Source organism: Sebastes fasciatus, chromosome 8 (genome assembly GCF_043250625.1).
Source record: "Sebastes fasciatus isolate fSebFas1 chromosome 8, fSebFas1.pri, whole genome shotgun sequence".
Taxonomy (NCBI): domain Eukaryota; kingdom Metazoa; phylum Chordata; class Actinopteri; order Perciformes; family Sebastidae; genus Sebastes; species Sebastes fasciatus.
In genome coordinates, this window is record NC_133802.1 from 33242228 (window position 1) to 33258085 (window position 15858).

General features: G+C 39.0%; 1 protein-coding gene and 1 long non-coding RNA gene across 7 annotated transcripts; one reads left to right on the forward strand and one right to left on the reverse strand.

Annotated features, from left to right (window-relative positions):
* Nucleotides 1-2846: 2846 nt before the first annotated feature.
* LOC141772008 (uncharacterized) lies at nucleotides 2847-4634 on the reverse strand. The gene is made up of 3 exons (XR_012594813.1): nucleotides 4376-4634; nucleotides 3860-4225; nucleotides 2847-3656 (listed from the first exon to the last, which is right to left on the reverse strand). It is a non-coding gene; the product is annotated as an uncharacterized LOC141772008 (long non-coding RNA).
* Nucleotides 4635-5326: 692 nt separating this feature from the next.
* prdm2a (PR domain containing 2, with ZNF domain a) lies at nucleotides 5327-14705 on the forward strand. Of its 6 annotated transcripts, none has more exons than XM_074642551.1 (5): nucleotides 5327-5475; nucleotides 7228-7298; nucleotides 7663-9151; nucleotides 9413-11888; nucleotides 12086-14705. In XM_074642551.1, exons 3-4 carry the CDS (start codon nucleotides 7732-7734, stop codon nucleotides 11854-11856), a joined length of 3864 nt encoding a protein of 1287 aa, XP_074498652.1. In that variant the 5' UTR covers nucleotides 5327-5475; nucleotides 7228-7298; nucleotides 7663-7731; the 3' UTR covers nucleotides 11857-11888; nucleotides 12086-14705. The 6 variants fall into 6 exon arrangements, with proteins under 6 accessions (XP_074498652.1, XP_074498654.1, XP_074498649.1 ...); XM_074642553.1 differs by having other exon boundaries at nucleotides 10220-11888; XM_074642552.1 differs by having other exon boundaries at nucleotides 5333-5475; nucleotides 7231-7298.
* Nucleotides 14706-15858: the final 1153 nt, after the last annotated feature.

The following is a 15858-nucleotide window of genomic DNA, read 5'->3' on the forward strand; positions in this document are numbered from 1 at the left end:
CAGTGAGCTGCTCGTCATAATTTCACAGCTGCAATCGCCATCAACTGTGAAAGACATGCTGGAGCCTTTTGGGTATTGCCCAGAGTGACGCGCCGCTATGACCAGCTATAAACAAACCTGATCATGGTCAACTTGAAACTAAAATAACTATGTGTGAGAATCTTATTTTGTTCCTCAAGGTTTTTTGTAAGTTCAACGCTGTGTCAGCAACTTCTCAGCAACGTTTGGGAGGCTGAATGTAAAGTACAGAGAAGGAGAAAAGAGTACAGAGAGAGGCCTGTTGTTTAGGATCTTTCATTATAGCTCACAGAAGTCTGGCATGCAGTTTGATAGGGAATCACCACTCAGCCCACATACAACATTACAACAAGAGACATACCATGCATGTGCCAGGAGAACACCACCCATGTGCTGCACGATGTCACAAATGTACATGTGGGGTCTTGTGGACTCCTACAGATCCTCTTGAAGAATGTCATTTATCATGATTGTGGAGGTTGAGAACATGCTGTGTGAAACCAGGGGGTAGCTTTCTATCAGTGTAGGTGTGAGCTTTATATGAACCAGTGCATTGTGATTTAATTGCCAATTGTTGCGGGGAAAACAGAGCTGGTCATATATTTTCTGCAAGATGAAATTAAATCAAGAATGTGCACTTCTTGCAGATTAAAATGCATGGATTAATATAACAATGTATTGTCTTTTAAAGATCACATATCATGCTCATTTTCAGGTTCATACTTGTATTTTGGATTTGTAATAGAACATGTTTACATGCTTTAATGTTCAAAAAAACTTTTATGTCCCTCCTACTGTCTGCTTGAATTTACCTGTATTTACCCTCTGTCTGAAACGCTCTGTTTTAGTGCATTTCAACGGAATTGCGTTGCCTGGCAACAGTTTGGGTCCATGTTTACTTCCTGTCAGCTGATGTCATTTACATGGACTGCAACAGGAAATAAACTGGCACACATTTAGAATGTTTACATTTAAAACCATGTAATGGTCTAAATATTGTATATTCGTGACATCACAAATGGACAGAAATCCTAATGGCTTTTTTCAAACGCACAATTTCTGAATACGGGCTGTGTGTTTTTCTCTGTATATTGAGCGCTTTGATACTTTCACAGTTTTTTATAAAGAACTTAAAACTGTTTTATAATATAAAAGACATGAAAAGCGTACTTTTTACAATATGGGACCTTTTAGTAACTTTTTTGCAGACACGTTCACATTAAAGTGTCTATCTTGTTGTCTGTCATATTAAAAATTAATAATCTCAATATTACTACTGTATTTATTGCATTTCATAATAAAAACACATATTTTGAAAAAATCATGCCATGCAAACATCACAGAAAATACATCTTTAACATAAATGACCATATTCAATGACTACATTCAACAGAAGTGTGCTGAAGTTATAAGCAGCTTCTTTAGATTGAGACTTTATTATATTGCGCCCTCTACAGGCATTTTCAATACACTGCAAAAGATAGTTTGTTCAGAAATATAATTACATATGGCCGTAAGATTACATATTTATTTAACCTTTATTTCTCCAGGCAAGTCAATTAAGAACAAATTCGTATTTACAATTGCGGCCTGGATAAGGGAAGGGTGTTAGGGGGTAAAAAGAAATATCAAAAGTTAAAAACTTATACACAATCAAATCACTAATCAAAATTCCCCTTTTAAGAACTGCTTTTAAAGTGTGATTAATGTTGTTTTTATAGTATGATGTTCTTTTTTTATGATCATTTTAACTGTGTAAATTGTCCAAAAGCACTATGTAAATAATATGTATTATTATTATTATTATTATTATTATTATTATTATTAATAAAAAGAAAGTACTGGCATACATGACAAGCAGTACATACAAGAAATATTTTTGTCAAACTTCTTGACTTGAATGTTTAACACTAATTATTCAAATGTATTTATTTAATTTGAAAATTCAAATGTATTTTTGAGAATCTGAAGAAGTTGTAACCTAGATTATCAAAATTAAATCCCCAGGATGTGTCCTAATCGAACCAAAAAAAGGAAAGAAAATGCAGATATCACACTCATAAAAGAAGTAGTAGATATATAATGCCAAGTTTTCTCAGACAAATCTTGACTTTCTAAAGTGGGACAGTCATGTCCGAAATGTGGGACACTGAAAAGTCTGTCAAAAGGCCTAAAAAGCACCTTAATTAATGTAGGAAACAAAACAATGTTATTGCCGTTACAAAACATTATGTGTGGATGTTACATGGAGAATCAAACAACATCAAACAAACAATAAGACTATAAATAATAAATAAATAAATAAATAAGAGATACAATAAGATAAGAGAGATGAGACAGAACTTTATTAATCACGAAGGAAATTCTTGTGCCAGAGATTGATCAAAATTACAAGTCAAGTGTATAAAATAAAAAGTGCCATTTCTAGCACCAATGCCTAATAGAATAACAATGAAGTAAGATACATTTAGTAAAATGAGTAAATAAGATAAGTAAAATAAAATAAAATAAAATAAAATAAGTAAAATAAAAAAGGATAAAAAAGTAAGCTAAAGAACAGAAAAATAAGTAAGTAAGTAATATTGCACATGATGAGAAAAGAAGTAATATTTCACACAATGAACAGTGATAATAATGAATAATAATAATGAAATAAAATAAAATAATAAAGATTATGACATGAAATGATGAAATAATAATAATTATGAAATGAAATAATAATGATTAAAGACTATATAAATAAAGTGAAACAAAGTAAAGTTCATTTTGTATTTTATTTTTTATTTTCCTCATTATGATAATACTCAGTTTCCTTACGTCATACGTCATACGTCATAAGCCTGTATACCGACACACACCATAAACCGCTACACCCACAGAGGCGATGCCAGCACACAAAGCTACTCCCTTTAGAACGGTAGCAGTGCTGGGCCGCCAACTTTTGGTGGGACCCTCAGCAGCTGGAGCCTTTGGGAGGTTCTGGTCCTCAGGTGTAGTCCTCAAGGAGCTCTCATCCCCAGATGGAGCGTCATGGAGCGTCGTAGACGATGTGTTCTTCACCTGAGGCCTCCTGTTCACTGATTCCAGGAACGCCTTGTGAATCGGGCTCGCTTTCACCTTCAGTGCAGCTGATTCCATGTGAGCTTTCCTCAGCTGGTCTCTCAGGAGTTCGTTCTCTCTCGTCAATTCGTTATAACGGTAGTCTGTCCTCAGGTTAGCTGTCAGTAGTGATTTGTGAAAACAGTTTAGAGCTTTCCTAAATCTAGCTGTGTTGAGTTTGTCCTCTGTCTGCGTATTGTCACAAAGGTTTTGTGGTTCGAATTGAATCCCCCGAGGCTCCATCTCTGAAATCCTATTCTCCTCAGAATTCATTGTAAATGAATAGTGTGGAAAGCAGCTGGCCTATATTTGCTTTTTGCACTGTGTTGTATGGGGAGTTTTGATTTCTCCTGCTGCTGCAGCCTTCACTGCACACTGACTCATATACAGCTCATCTCATCTTATGTGTGCGTTCCAGATCGGAGCCATGACGTCACATACAGATCAAAGCCATGACGTCACGATAAGAGGCAGCACGTGCAGCCTCTTTGCGTGTGGCGTCACATCACGACATTATGTGCGCATGCGCCATAGAACGTCTCCTCAGCGCGCACGAGCCTCCCTTCCACCTTCTCTCCTCTCCTCTCTGACAGAGGAACTACAAGCAGAGGATGAACATCTGCAGGGAAAAGAGGAGGAAGAGAGGACAGAGAGATGTTTTTTTTTTTTTTACATTTATCCTTTGATATTGCAATATATTGTTATTAATTGTTTTTTATTTGTTTGTTTATTTTATTGACACAACACACATTAATTACTTCTTTATTGTTTTATTATCATTTACATGCATGTTCTTTTTAAATATCTATATATTGTAATTTGCTGAATAAATTGTATAGATAGATAGTAACTTTATTGATCCCGAGGGAAATTCAAGTTTCCAGCATCACAGTTCCATAGTGCAAAACATGTTAGTAAAAAGGCAGTAAAAAAGTTAGTAGTGCAAAGTACAAAGTACAAAAAAATATACCAGATATAAAAATACAAGGAGATGAAGAAAACTGTTAAAACTGGATATAGTGCAGGGTAACAGCTGAGATATAGGGCTATTAAAAAAGTGAATATAGTGCAGAAGAGACTGTTAAAAATGAGCATAGTGCAGAAGAGACTGTTAAAAATGAGCATAGTGCAGAAGAGACTGTTAAAAATGAGTATAGTGCAGAAGAGACTGTTAAAAATGAGCATAGTGCAGAAGAGACTGTTAAAAATGAGCATAGTGCAGAAGAGACTGTTAAAAATGAGTATAGTGCAGGGTAACTCCAGTAGCTTAGTCTATGAAAGTGCACTTAATACGTTTTAAGACCTCAACAAATAAAATGTAATACTCTTTCCACAGCAGAATGACTTGCATTATTATCTGTCCTACTATTTGTAGTATTTTAGATGAATATCTGATAATAATTGTTAATGGAACAATTAATAAAGGCTGTAAAAGATGTGTTTAATGTTCTGAAAAAACAAGATGCATCAGCTAACAGAGTAGAAAAAAGAGCTAAACAAAGTGTAATAAAATATGAACCATTTAAATAGAAGGAAGCATAAAAATAGGAGCAGTATATGTAGTATTGACAATAAACAGACTATTAACACAATTGCACAAGTGGAAAATGATTCTGCGCAGTGAGAATGAATGAATAAATGAAATTCAACCTAAAAATATCAAGTTATTGTCAGTTTTTTGGTGTGTAATACACCACTCATTATGCTTAAAAACTAGCTGTTTATTGTTTTGTTTTTTGTTATGTGTGTTTTTTTGTTATTTTAACTATTCTTTATTTATTATTATTATTATTATTATTATCATCATTATGATTTCTTTTCTTCATTTTATTTCAATTTTGAATGTTGAAGTTGTTTCTCTAGTGTACTTAATGAGTTTGTCTACAAGCTCATCTACTTAAAAATTGGTTTATAAACTATTGTAATTATGAACTGTAAATTGCATATATTAAAACAACCTTGAAAAACGGGAAAAAATAAAGTATATATATATAATATTTGTAGTATTTTAGATGAATATCTGTCAATAATTGTTAATGAAACAATTAATAAAGGCTGGAAAAGATGTTTTTATTATTTACTCTGAGTGTGAGTGACAGCTGCCTTTTGCTGTGATGTGTTTTTTTCTTCCAGCTTTAACAAACCTGTCGCTGATTGGTCCAAATTTGACATCCATATTATACCGACCAATCAGAGCGCCAGAATCTTGTTGGTACATTGAGGAAGATAAAACCTGCACCACAGAACCTGCACGAGAGGACTATCTCAAACCGTCCTGCGACCGTTAGTTTGACCGTTAGTTGACCGTTAGTTGACCGTTAGTCTGTCACCAGTATGACCGGAAGCTGTGACGTGCAGGTTTGTATTCTTAACGGTCGTGTCGAACATTCTATTTTCAAACATGTAGCTCGAAGCTCGCGAGCTAGCCTCACAGCTAGCAGCACATAGTTCACGCTTTAATGGAGATAACAGATCATTTATCTCACTTCTCTTTATCTCACAACGTTGACAGTTTATATTTAGATTTATCTGATTTAGTGAGCAGCTGTCTTGTCTCCAGGAGGACAGCGTCGGGGTTGTTTTAGAGAAGTTGACCTTTCAGTGGACGAGCTAGCAGCTAGCCTAGCCTGTAGCACAACAGTAGTGACGACGTGATGTGTGAGCAGCTCGTAATGGTGCAGCACGGAGGCGCGTCATCACATCAGGTGAACGCAGAGACAGTTATAGTTGTAATGATAAGATATAATAGATCAATATGTTTGTTATACATCTATTTAATGTGCGACACGTGTCAAATGTGCATGTTGCAGCGCAGATGGATTGAAATAGAAGTTGAATGTCTGGAAGCTGGCTCCAGTATCTCAGTGTGTAACGTTAGGCCCTTGAATGGTTTCGGTTCTGATGATATGATGTCGTGACTGATTCAGTTTGTGCAACAGGAACAGAATTGACTTGAACTAATGGAAAGATAACGTGTATAAACATGAGCTATAAGGTCTTTGTTTACATTTCCCCTGGTGCCTACAACTGCATGAAAACTGCCAATAATGGAATACATTATGTAATTGAAGAAAGAATTGTGTAAAACAGATTTTGAAGCTATAACAGCTCAGGTGGTCATGAGGAGGAGGAGGAGGAGGAAGAGGAAGAGGAAGAGGAGGAGGAGGAGGAGGAGGAAGAGGAAGAGGAAGAGGAGGAGGAGGAGGAGGTGGAGGAGGAGGAGGTGGAGGAGGAAGAGCACGACACATGATGGGCCTGCTATTTTGTCTTTCTTTGTTTTATGTTTTAATAAGTGATAGATGTACTTTATTGATCCCAAATTGGGAAATTCTTACAGCAGCAGGTTATCCAGTCAATGCACATGAACAGTAAATATACATATCAACACCAAAGATATATATCTATGGTATACACAATATGAAGAATATATTAGAAGACACTATAAATATACCAGACTACTACAACTAACGTAGAAAATATAAACATAGAATAACAATAACATACTTTATACATTAACAAAGTGTGCAAGTTATATTTTTTGTTTTAAAATAAAAATGAAATGAGGTAGTAAACTGATGTGCAAATTCAAAATGTGCAAGATTATTGCAGGAGTAAAACAAAATGGAGAGAGATTGACACAGAAAGGGAGCTATTTATAGAAAATGCTAATGATTGAGGCGTGTGTGACAGTTGCCAGGTGTGAATGTGTGTAGCAGGTGGTGTACAGCAAGGCAACCATACCAGGGTAAATCAGGTTATCTGTGGACAGATTAGCTGTATTTTGAAACTGTACTCACGGTAGGCATCTAGTAGATAAAAAGAAAACACTTACTATATATAATAAAGTGCGGGTCCATATGCAGTGCTTGTTGGTTCATTATGTAACCTTGATATGCGTGAGGTACATTAGCATAAGTTAACCAGACAGGACCCAAGGCTTATTCAGCAGCCAAATGCCAGAAGAGATAAAGTACAGTGTGGTCAGCTACTCCCACGACACAGCTGCTCACTCTGATCAGTTTGGGCTTCTTATCATTTAGTCGTTTGAGCTTTTTAGTTTTATGCTACATTTTTATAATGTGTGATTTGTTGTTTACTTTCTTCTTCCAGCAGAAAGAAAAGCTTGTGTGTTCATCTGTCAAACAGAACATGACTTCTACTCTGCACTGATCATTGAAATGGTAAGATGGCGTGATACAATTCTATATATTACTTTAATTTAATGTTGACTTACTTTTTTTTTATTTAAATGCTTAGGAAACAAAGGGTCCTTCTGGTTCATTTATTTATGTTGATCATAACATATTATATACTCTACAATAATTTAGAGTGCTGATGCAATATGTCCAAACAAATAATAAAAATAAACAAAGATTATGAAAAGAACAACGTTGTGTTATGATGTCTAGGATTTAGACCAGTGGTTCTCAACCAGGGGTCCGGGGACAAGTGTTTATGAAGGACGTTAATGCGGTGCTTAAATGGCCCGTCAGCTGTATTATGTGTGGGTTTGTTAAATGACTATGTTTTTTATCTATTCAATAGGTGTGACAGCTGTCAGAAGTCCTGTGTGACAGACTTCCTTCAGAGAGCTGGATACAACCTCCACAAAAGATGGAGGACTCTCCTCACTTGTACATCTCTGAATTTGGAGACAATGAGGATATGGAGGAGGAGGAGGATGACGACATTTATCAAGTGGAAACTAACATGGAATCAGACATGACTAAGTCACCGTACCAAGATCTTCATAAACATCCCAACCAGGATACTGAAACAGACTGGAGCTCTTTCCCCTGCCAGCACTGTGAGAGACATTTTACCAGCAAACAAGGCTTAGAACGACACATGCACATCCACGCTTTGGTGAACACCCAGGCACACGCATGCAAAAGCAATAAGAGCAACATGTCTTTTGGTTCAAATGTGGGTCAGTTGCAGCAGGAGAAGACGAAGCCTCTGGATTCAGAAGACTCAGTAATGCAGCTTCATACTTCATCTCCCACTAGCTCTAATACTTCCTCTTTGTTGGCTGGTGACCACACTGCTCAGCCAGACAAACCGGGAGTATTAGAGGGGCATCATGCTTGCAAGTACTGTGAAAAGATATTCACTACACACACCAACAAGCGGCGACATGAGCGCAGGATCCACGAGCAACACGCGCAAGTCACACCCATGGAAAAAACCCAGCTGCCCCAAGAGGAACATCTTCAGAGGATATTCAGTGAAACATCACAACAGGAAACAGAGCTTGTTGACAATGCAGCACCTGCAGCTGCTCTGGAGAATGAAGTAAGACACTTCATGCTAGATGTCTCTAGCAATATTTCAGAGAATCTCAGCTTTTATATTGACGGAAAGATAGTGTCAACGAGTACAGTCAGTAGCTGTGAAGGGGCTGAGGTTCATTCTGGGTGTTCGACTTTAGTTGGACTGGACGCCCTGATTCTAGACCCAGCCCAAATCAGCCAGGTTTTAAATACAGAGTCAGTTACAGGCAAAGAGATACCTGGTCAACCACTGGCCAAGAGAAGAACTGCAACACCACCTCTTTTACCGCAAATTAAAACTGAACTGGAGTCCGAGGTGGTTGTGTCTTCTTCCTCATCTTCACTTGTATCTTCCTTAATAGAGAGTCTGCTTCCTCAGAATACCGAGTCTACAGTTGTGCAGAAGGAACGAACTGTGTTTCTGTCTCCGAAGCTGAAGCAGCTCCTGGAGAAGCAGGACGGCCTTAAACCCACACTTGCTCTCATCGCAGACGGCCAGAAGCCTTGTTCACCCGTCTCTCTCTCTGTCCTGCCTGCTGGAACAGAAAGGTTTAAAAGAAGGACTGGGTCTCCACCAAGCTCTCCACTGCAAAACCCAACATATAAAGAAGAAACAGCAGATAGTGGAGATTGTGACGCTGTAAGCACAAGGCAGATGGAGACCCAATCACCTGAGCACCAAACAGTCAACATGAAGGATGACACAACTCCACCTGTGGAGGAGCCAGCAGTGAAAGAGAGCTGGCCACCCACGACTGGCGGTAATTCCTGTAACCAGCAACCGCTGGATCTCTCTAATACAGTCAAGTCAAGAAGTGATGTAGCTTTAGCTGATGCCGTGCTGGATTTGAGTTTGCAAAAAAAGACCATATGTGAATCTGAACTGACATTAAATTTAGTTTCACAGGCAGGAAACTCAAATGCATGCATGGTGGAGACGGCCTTAATGAATATTGGTGAGCAAAATATAAGCTTTGGGAATCCTGATACCTCTTTACTCACAGACTTCACCATCCTTACAGGTCCAGATATGATGACCCCAATGGAGCCGATGGCAGAAGGACTTGTTTATGGGCTTGCACTTCCCTCCAATTCTCCTGCCTCCCTAACCCCTGTTGCCTTGCAGCCAGCTTCACCGTGCACTATAGCGTTTGCTTCCCCAGCCTCACACACAGTGCTCCCCACTGCTCCTTCATTGATAACAGTTTTGGCACCACCACATATTTCTAACCCTTCAAGCCAACCAATCCAGGTGTTAGCCCCGAATATATCTCCCGAGCCCCTGGTAATCTGCACGGAAAATGCGTTAAATTTTTCAGAGTGTGATTTAACGACTGCATTTGCCGCTACAAATTCTGCGAACCCCGTCACTCTCTCCCAATCCCTCGATCCAACTCTAAATCTACCCGGCCATGTGTTTCTCTCTGATCAGATAGCTCTGACTCCGCCAATAGTTGAGTCCACTTCTATGTCAGAAATGCCGTTCACGCCCAGTGTAACTTTAAATGACTCCTTCATCAATTCTTACAACATAACCAGCAACACGGTGTTGATAGAGTGCACAATAGCTCTTGAAGCCCCAGGGAGTATCATCCCTGCTGCGGTTACTTTACAAGAAAACACTGCTGAGCCTCCAGCACCTCCACAGATGGTTGTTAATCGTATAGAGCAGCAACAGATTGTATCAGTGCCCAACCATCAAACTGTTGACCCCACTATTCTTATGTCCTCCATCGCAGAATCAGTAACTCTATCCACCACCTCAGTGATTTCTGATTGTCCCACTGTGGGTGAATCAAGTCCTGACCCAGAGCTTGTTGTTAATGCAGAGCTGCCGACCATAAAAGAGGAGGAAGCTGCTGACAGTGCCATTTCCATTCCATCAAAAACCTCTCCGTCTTCTGAAAAACCTGAAGAGGACGAACCCGCAAACAACACGCCGAGTGATGCACAACAGCAGACTTTCACCAAGAATTTCATCTGCAATGTGTGCGATAAGCTTTACCACTCAATGAAAGAGCTGGGCCATCATGTAGGCGACCATGCTGACGAATGGCCCTACAAATGTGAGTTCTGTGTGCTGCTCTTTAGCAAACCCTGCGCTCTGCTCGATCATCGATCGAGCCTACACGGTGTCGGCAAGACTTATGTTTGCAGTGCATGTACAAAAGAGTTTGTCTACCTTTGTAATCTGAAACAACATCAGGAGGAATTACATCCTGGCCAGCAGTGTACATACACAGAAGAAGAAAAGGGAAAGCTAAGACTTCAGAACTACAATATCACAACAAAAGACAACACAGAGCCCTCGGCGTTGCCCGATACTGCAGATGAACCCGAGGTGAAAAAGGAGGAAGGGGAAGAAGATGTGGCTGCTGAAGAACTGTTTACAACAATAAAAATCATGGCCTCAGATGGAGCCAAAATCAAAGGGCCTGATGTTCGACTTGGCATTAACCAACATTATCCCAGCTTTAAGCCCCCTCCATTTCCCTACCATAACAGATCCCCCGCTGGCTCAGTGGCATCAGCCACAAACTTCACCACCCACAACATCCCACAAACCTTTACTACGGCTATTCGGTGCACCAAGTGTGGGAAGAGCTTTGATAACATGCCAGAGTTACACAAGCACATCCTTGCTTGTGCAAATGCCAGTGATAAAAGGCGATACACGCCCAAAAGGAATCCCATCCCACTGCGCCACTTTGCAAAGACTCAAAATGGAGTTCTGTCAACCACTAATTCTACCAATGGACTGAATGCCTCAAACAGACCGAGCCAGTCAAACAGGTCCAAACCTAACCAAGAATCACCAGTAAATGTGAAGTTCAAGGTGCTGAACAAAAGGAAGAAAAAGTTGGTCCAGAGGGTCATGCCACAGAGGAACAAGTCAGTCCCTTCATCAAATAAAATGTCACCTGCACAGGTGGACGAGCAGCAGGAGATCTTTGTCTGCCCACACTGCAGCAGGGAGTTCACAATGCGCCGCAGCAGAACCAAACACATGGCGGTCTGCCCCAAGAAACCTAAAGAGGTGAAGAAAAGGAAAGAAGGAGGAATCTCTGTGACCAAGGAAAATGATGGACACCTGCATAGAGGGGTTGAAGAGAAACAAGCCTCACCTCAGCATAAAACCAGACTCCAGAGTTCTGCTAAAAGGCCAGCCATCCTACCGGTGCAAACCGTCTTCTCGAACAAGAGAAGTAAAATAATTATAAAAGAGAGCACGCAGCCAAAACAAGAGACGCCCACTCTGAATGAACTTCCCATTGTTCGCACTTTCAACCCCTCTATGCGCCAGTATAGCAGAATGCAGCACAGCGTCAAAGGACTCCCCATTAAAATCACCATAGTGAAACCACAACAGGCTGCACCACAGAAGGATGAGCTGCCTCCCACCCTGAGCCGGGAGGACGCAACCGGAGCCGTCACCAGCAGCTCCGAGCACAGTCCCACAGCCTGAAGACGACTCAGCAGCCCAGCGGGGATCGGCAGGTAGTTAAAGCAGTTTATTTGCAAAATGATGATGATAATAAGACATGCACAGTAATTCCTCATTTGTTCAGGTGAGATAGGTACTACAGTATATGGTTGCATGAGTTACTTATCCATAGTCAGCAGTCCACAGTCAGCACGCCTGTCTGTTTGGAGAATGTTTTCTCAATATATGTTTTATTTTGTTTTGTTTCCAGGGCCCTGCTGTGTGGAACTCCTCATACATACTTGTGTCATAGTGATACTAAAGGGACATAACTGCTAATCACACTGTAAACCCCATGGACCCCAGAGTGCATCACACTGTACAATAAATGACTGAGGACGGATAAAACGGACGACTGAGGATACTGCAGTGAGTGAGTGGATGTATTTAACGGAGTATTTGAATGCTTTTGTAGTAGTTTGGAGTTTTGTAGATTTCTCCTTCACTTCACAAACTTTCTGTCAACGGCTTGGATTTGCACTTTGAAGTTAATCTGACTGCTTCATGTCACAAATTGGAAAGGAAGTGGGAGGAATTGAGCTGGAAAGCTGCTCTCATTTCCTACTTGGTTGGGTTATTTAGAGAGGAGAGCAGGTGGCAATCATTCTCAGCATGCATTTGCACTTTTCCTTATCTGTTGTCTGTGGCCTTTTGGTTTTTACTGCATGCTTTGAGCTTGTACTACAGCTATGTTAATTTAGGATGGATTATGTTGATGCAATTAGGCCTTAACGCTGAATCTGGTGTTGCTCTGTTGGTCTGATTGACAATAACCAGTTCTTCTAAACAGAAGGATCACAGAAGAGTAACACATTATAGAGTAACATTGGCCACAGGCTACCTATCAAAATTCTTGTTTAGGATTTCAGCAGTGTTGATTTCTATTAGGAAAGTCAGTGTTTTCATTATTGGTGTGAATGTAACATTGGTAGATTTAATGCTACAGCCTTTGCAAATCAAAGTGTATATAATCTGGTTGGCCCAGTTGTTATTTATTTGTATGTTTTGAGAATAATTATCTTTATGTGCCATCAAATGTATAGAAATATGATGAAGAATAAACATAGTTTAGTGTTTCCCACATATGGAATACACAAGTCAAAAGTCTGTGTTGAAGTACAGATTACTTAAAAACAATGCATGGATGTGCATTTATAAAAGGGCTTCCCTATATAGCCTGATCCCGTATGTTGGATTTTGGAGTTTATAGGTCACCTAGGGCTGTCAAAGTTAACGCAATAATAACACGTTAACGCAAATGAATTTTAACGCCACTAATTTCTTTAAGGCATTGACGCAACTTGATTTTTAGGTTGTAGCGGACATCATATGAAACTACAAAACCTAATGAATCCATTGGTACCAACCATGTCATACTAGCTTGTCGCGAAGGAGGTTAAATAACGCTCCAAAGTTGGGCTAAATTTTGTTGAGGAAAAACTGTCACGGCCATTTTCAAAGGGGTCCTTTGACCTCTGACCTCCAGATATGTGAATGTAAATGGGTTCTATGGGTACCCACGAGTCTCCCCTTTACAGACATGCCCACTTTATGATAATCACATGCAGTTTGGGGGCAAGTCATAGTCAAGTCAGCACACTGACACACTGACAGCTGTTGTTGTCTGTTGGGCTGCAGTTTGCCATGTTATGATTTGAGCATATTGTTTTATGTTAAATGCAGTACCTGTGAGGGTTTCTGGACAATATTTGTCATTGTTTAGTGTTAATTGATTTACAATAATAAATATATACATGCTTTTGCATAAAGCAGCATATTAGTCCACTCCCATGTTGATAAGAGTATTAAATACTTGACAAATCTCCCTTTTAAGGTACATTTTGAACAGATAAATAATGTGATTAATCGCGATTAATTATGGACAATCATGTGATTTAAATATTTTTGACAGCCCTAAGGCCACCACAAATAAATTCTCAACTTCTGGGAAACAGTTTGAAGTATTGGCACTGCAATTCCAAACAGAAGTACTATATAATCTGCACAGCTTGGATGCATCGTTGCCACTTTTACAATAATAAGAGTTCAATTCTAAATTGACAGAGCCAACTACGGCGCTCGGCCTCGCTGCATTTCTTCCTGAAATCCTGAAATATTTACGGTAGTCCGGTTTAGGCTTGTAGGCTTTATTTTGCACCTGTTTCACAAAATGCTTGTCAGAAATATGATTTTGACTATAAATCTTTCATATTAGAAATACAGTCTGTTTAGGTCTTTGTCATCTGTAGCGTACAGGCATTTGCTTATAATCTGTTGTCAACAGTTTATTGTGTGAAGTGTGTATAATGAACTCCAACATGTATAAATCACAAAATGTAAATGTAAGATCAGTTATGGGGTCATTTCTGCTGGAACCCTGTAGAGACGTATGGAAATGTTTGTGGCAAGTTGTCACTAATCTCAAAGAGTGTAATGAATTTTATCTGTTTAATTTAAGATCCAGTTCTATACAGGGTAGTTATTATCATTATGATTGAATTGAGTTATATTAATTTGGGAAAACTAAAACTTGAGAAAGAGAGTAATGGTACCTCTTATTTTACATTTTTGCCTTTCCAACCCTGGCTGGTAATAATAATATCTCCTTCATTCAGACAGACAGACTGCAACGTGTTGAATGTACAGGGCGGTTTGGGAGACTGTTATTTAACTGTGAAAAGTGCTTGTAGCATTTCGAAGTGTAAATTGAGTCATGTATATTTATTAATAATTTAAAAATCATGTAATCGAAATATCCGAATAGTTCCTCTGTATGATTTGCACTAACGTTTTTTCAAGCGAGTGTTCAAAATAAATGGAGAATGTGGAGATTATGTGTGTGAAACTTTCTTTAGTTGAACGTATCCTTCTGCATTATGTGCCTCACTAGAAAGTAATGAAATGTCCAGGAGGTGGCACACTTTGCTCACTTTAACCACTGGATTCAATAGAGAGGGGATTTTGTAATGCCACTGCATCTCTTCTGCAGAGAATCCATTCACAGTGACACATGTTTTTCATCCTATTTTTAAAACATGCTCTCCACCATCAGTATATTAACATTTGGAATTTGGATGCAAAGATATCCGGCCTGTGATCTGTTTTCTGGCTAAGCAGTGAATAATTTTGCGGAGAAACTATTAACTGTTAACGTTTGTTTGTCCCGTTTTTATCCTTCATATTTAATATCTACAATTAAAGGTACAACGAAGATCGCAAATGACTGAGGAACAAAGAGACGAACCAAACATCAGAAGATGCAATGATTATGTGACACTTTTTTCATTTTCTACTCCAGTATAAGGGATGAATAAGATTACTCAGCTTTACTAGAGACTAGCAGGTTGGTTGAGCAGTTTAATCCAAAATACCATAACTGCAGCATCAGAATACTTGAACGTTCCTTTTTCCTAATTAACAGCAGCTTAAATGGAAACACGGAAGTTTAATTGTGTTCAAATGTAACATTAAAGGTCATATTGATGACATTTTTATGTATGGATCTTCCATCGCTACTGAGGCTCCTGACGGTGTATTAAATGAATAAAGTGTAAAATAGCCAATATGTCTTGTTTGGTCCTTGTTACTGAAAGAGAGTTCAATCATCCAATCCACCAAACAACTCAAAACAAGAGTCAATACCAACAGGAGAATACACTGTTTACCATTGACGGAACATTTTGGCAAATATTTCTTGGGCGCTCCCCACATAATCAGCTGTGCTGCTCATCCCACAAATGCATGATCCTTACAAGTTGGACATCATTGTGAAGGTAAATAAACAGGCTTTCCAACGATGTAAAATACAATGCCAATTAGCATTGTAACAACAGAGAAATAATCCACCAAACAAAAGTTTCCAAACTTTTTTTTTCTAGTTTATATGCAATAAAACGTATGTGCACTTGCTTTAGCTGGAGATCACACAAAGAACCTTCATCCCTGTGAGTCAATAACAGTGACACACCAAGAAATCTAATCTGC

Bases quoted from the DNA above. Each gene is read 5' to 3' on its own strand.
- prdm2a (XM_074642548.1), top strand. From the start codon at position 7,732: ATGGAGGACTCTCCTCACTTGTACATCTCTGAATTTGGAGACAATGAG.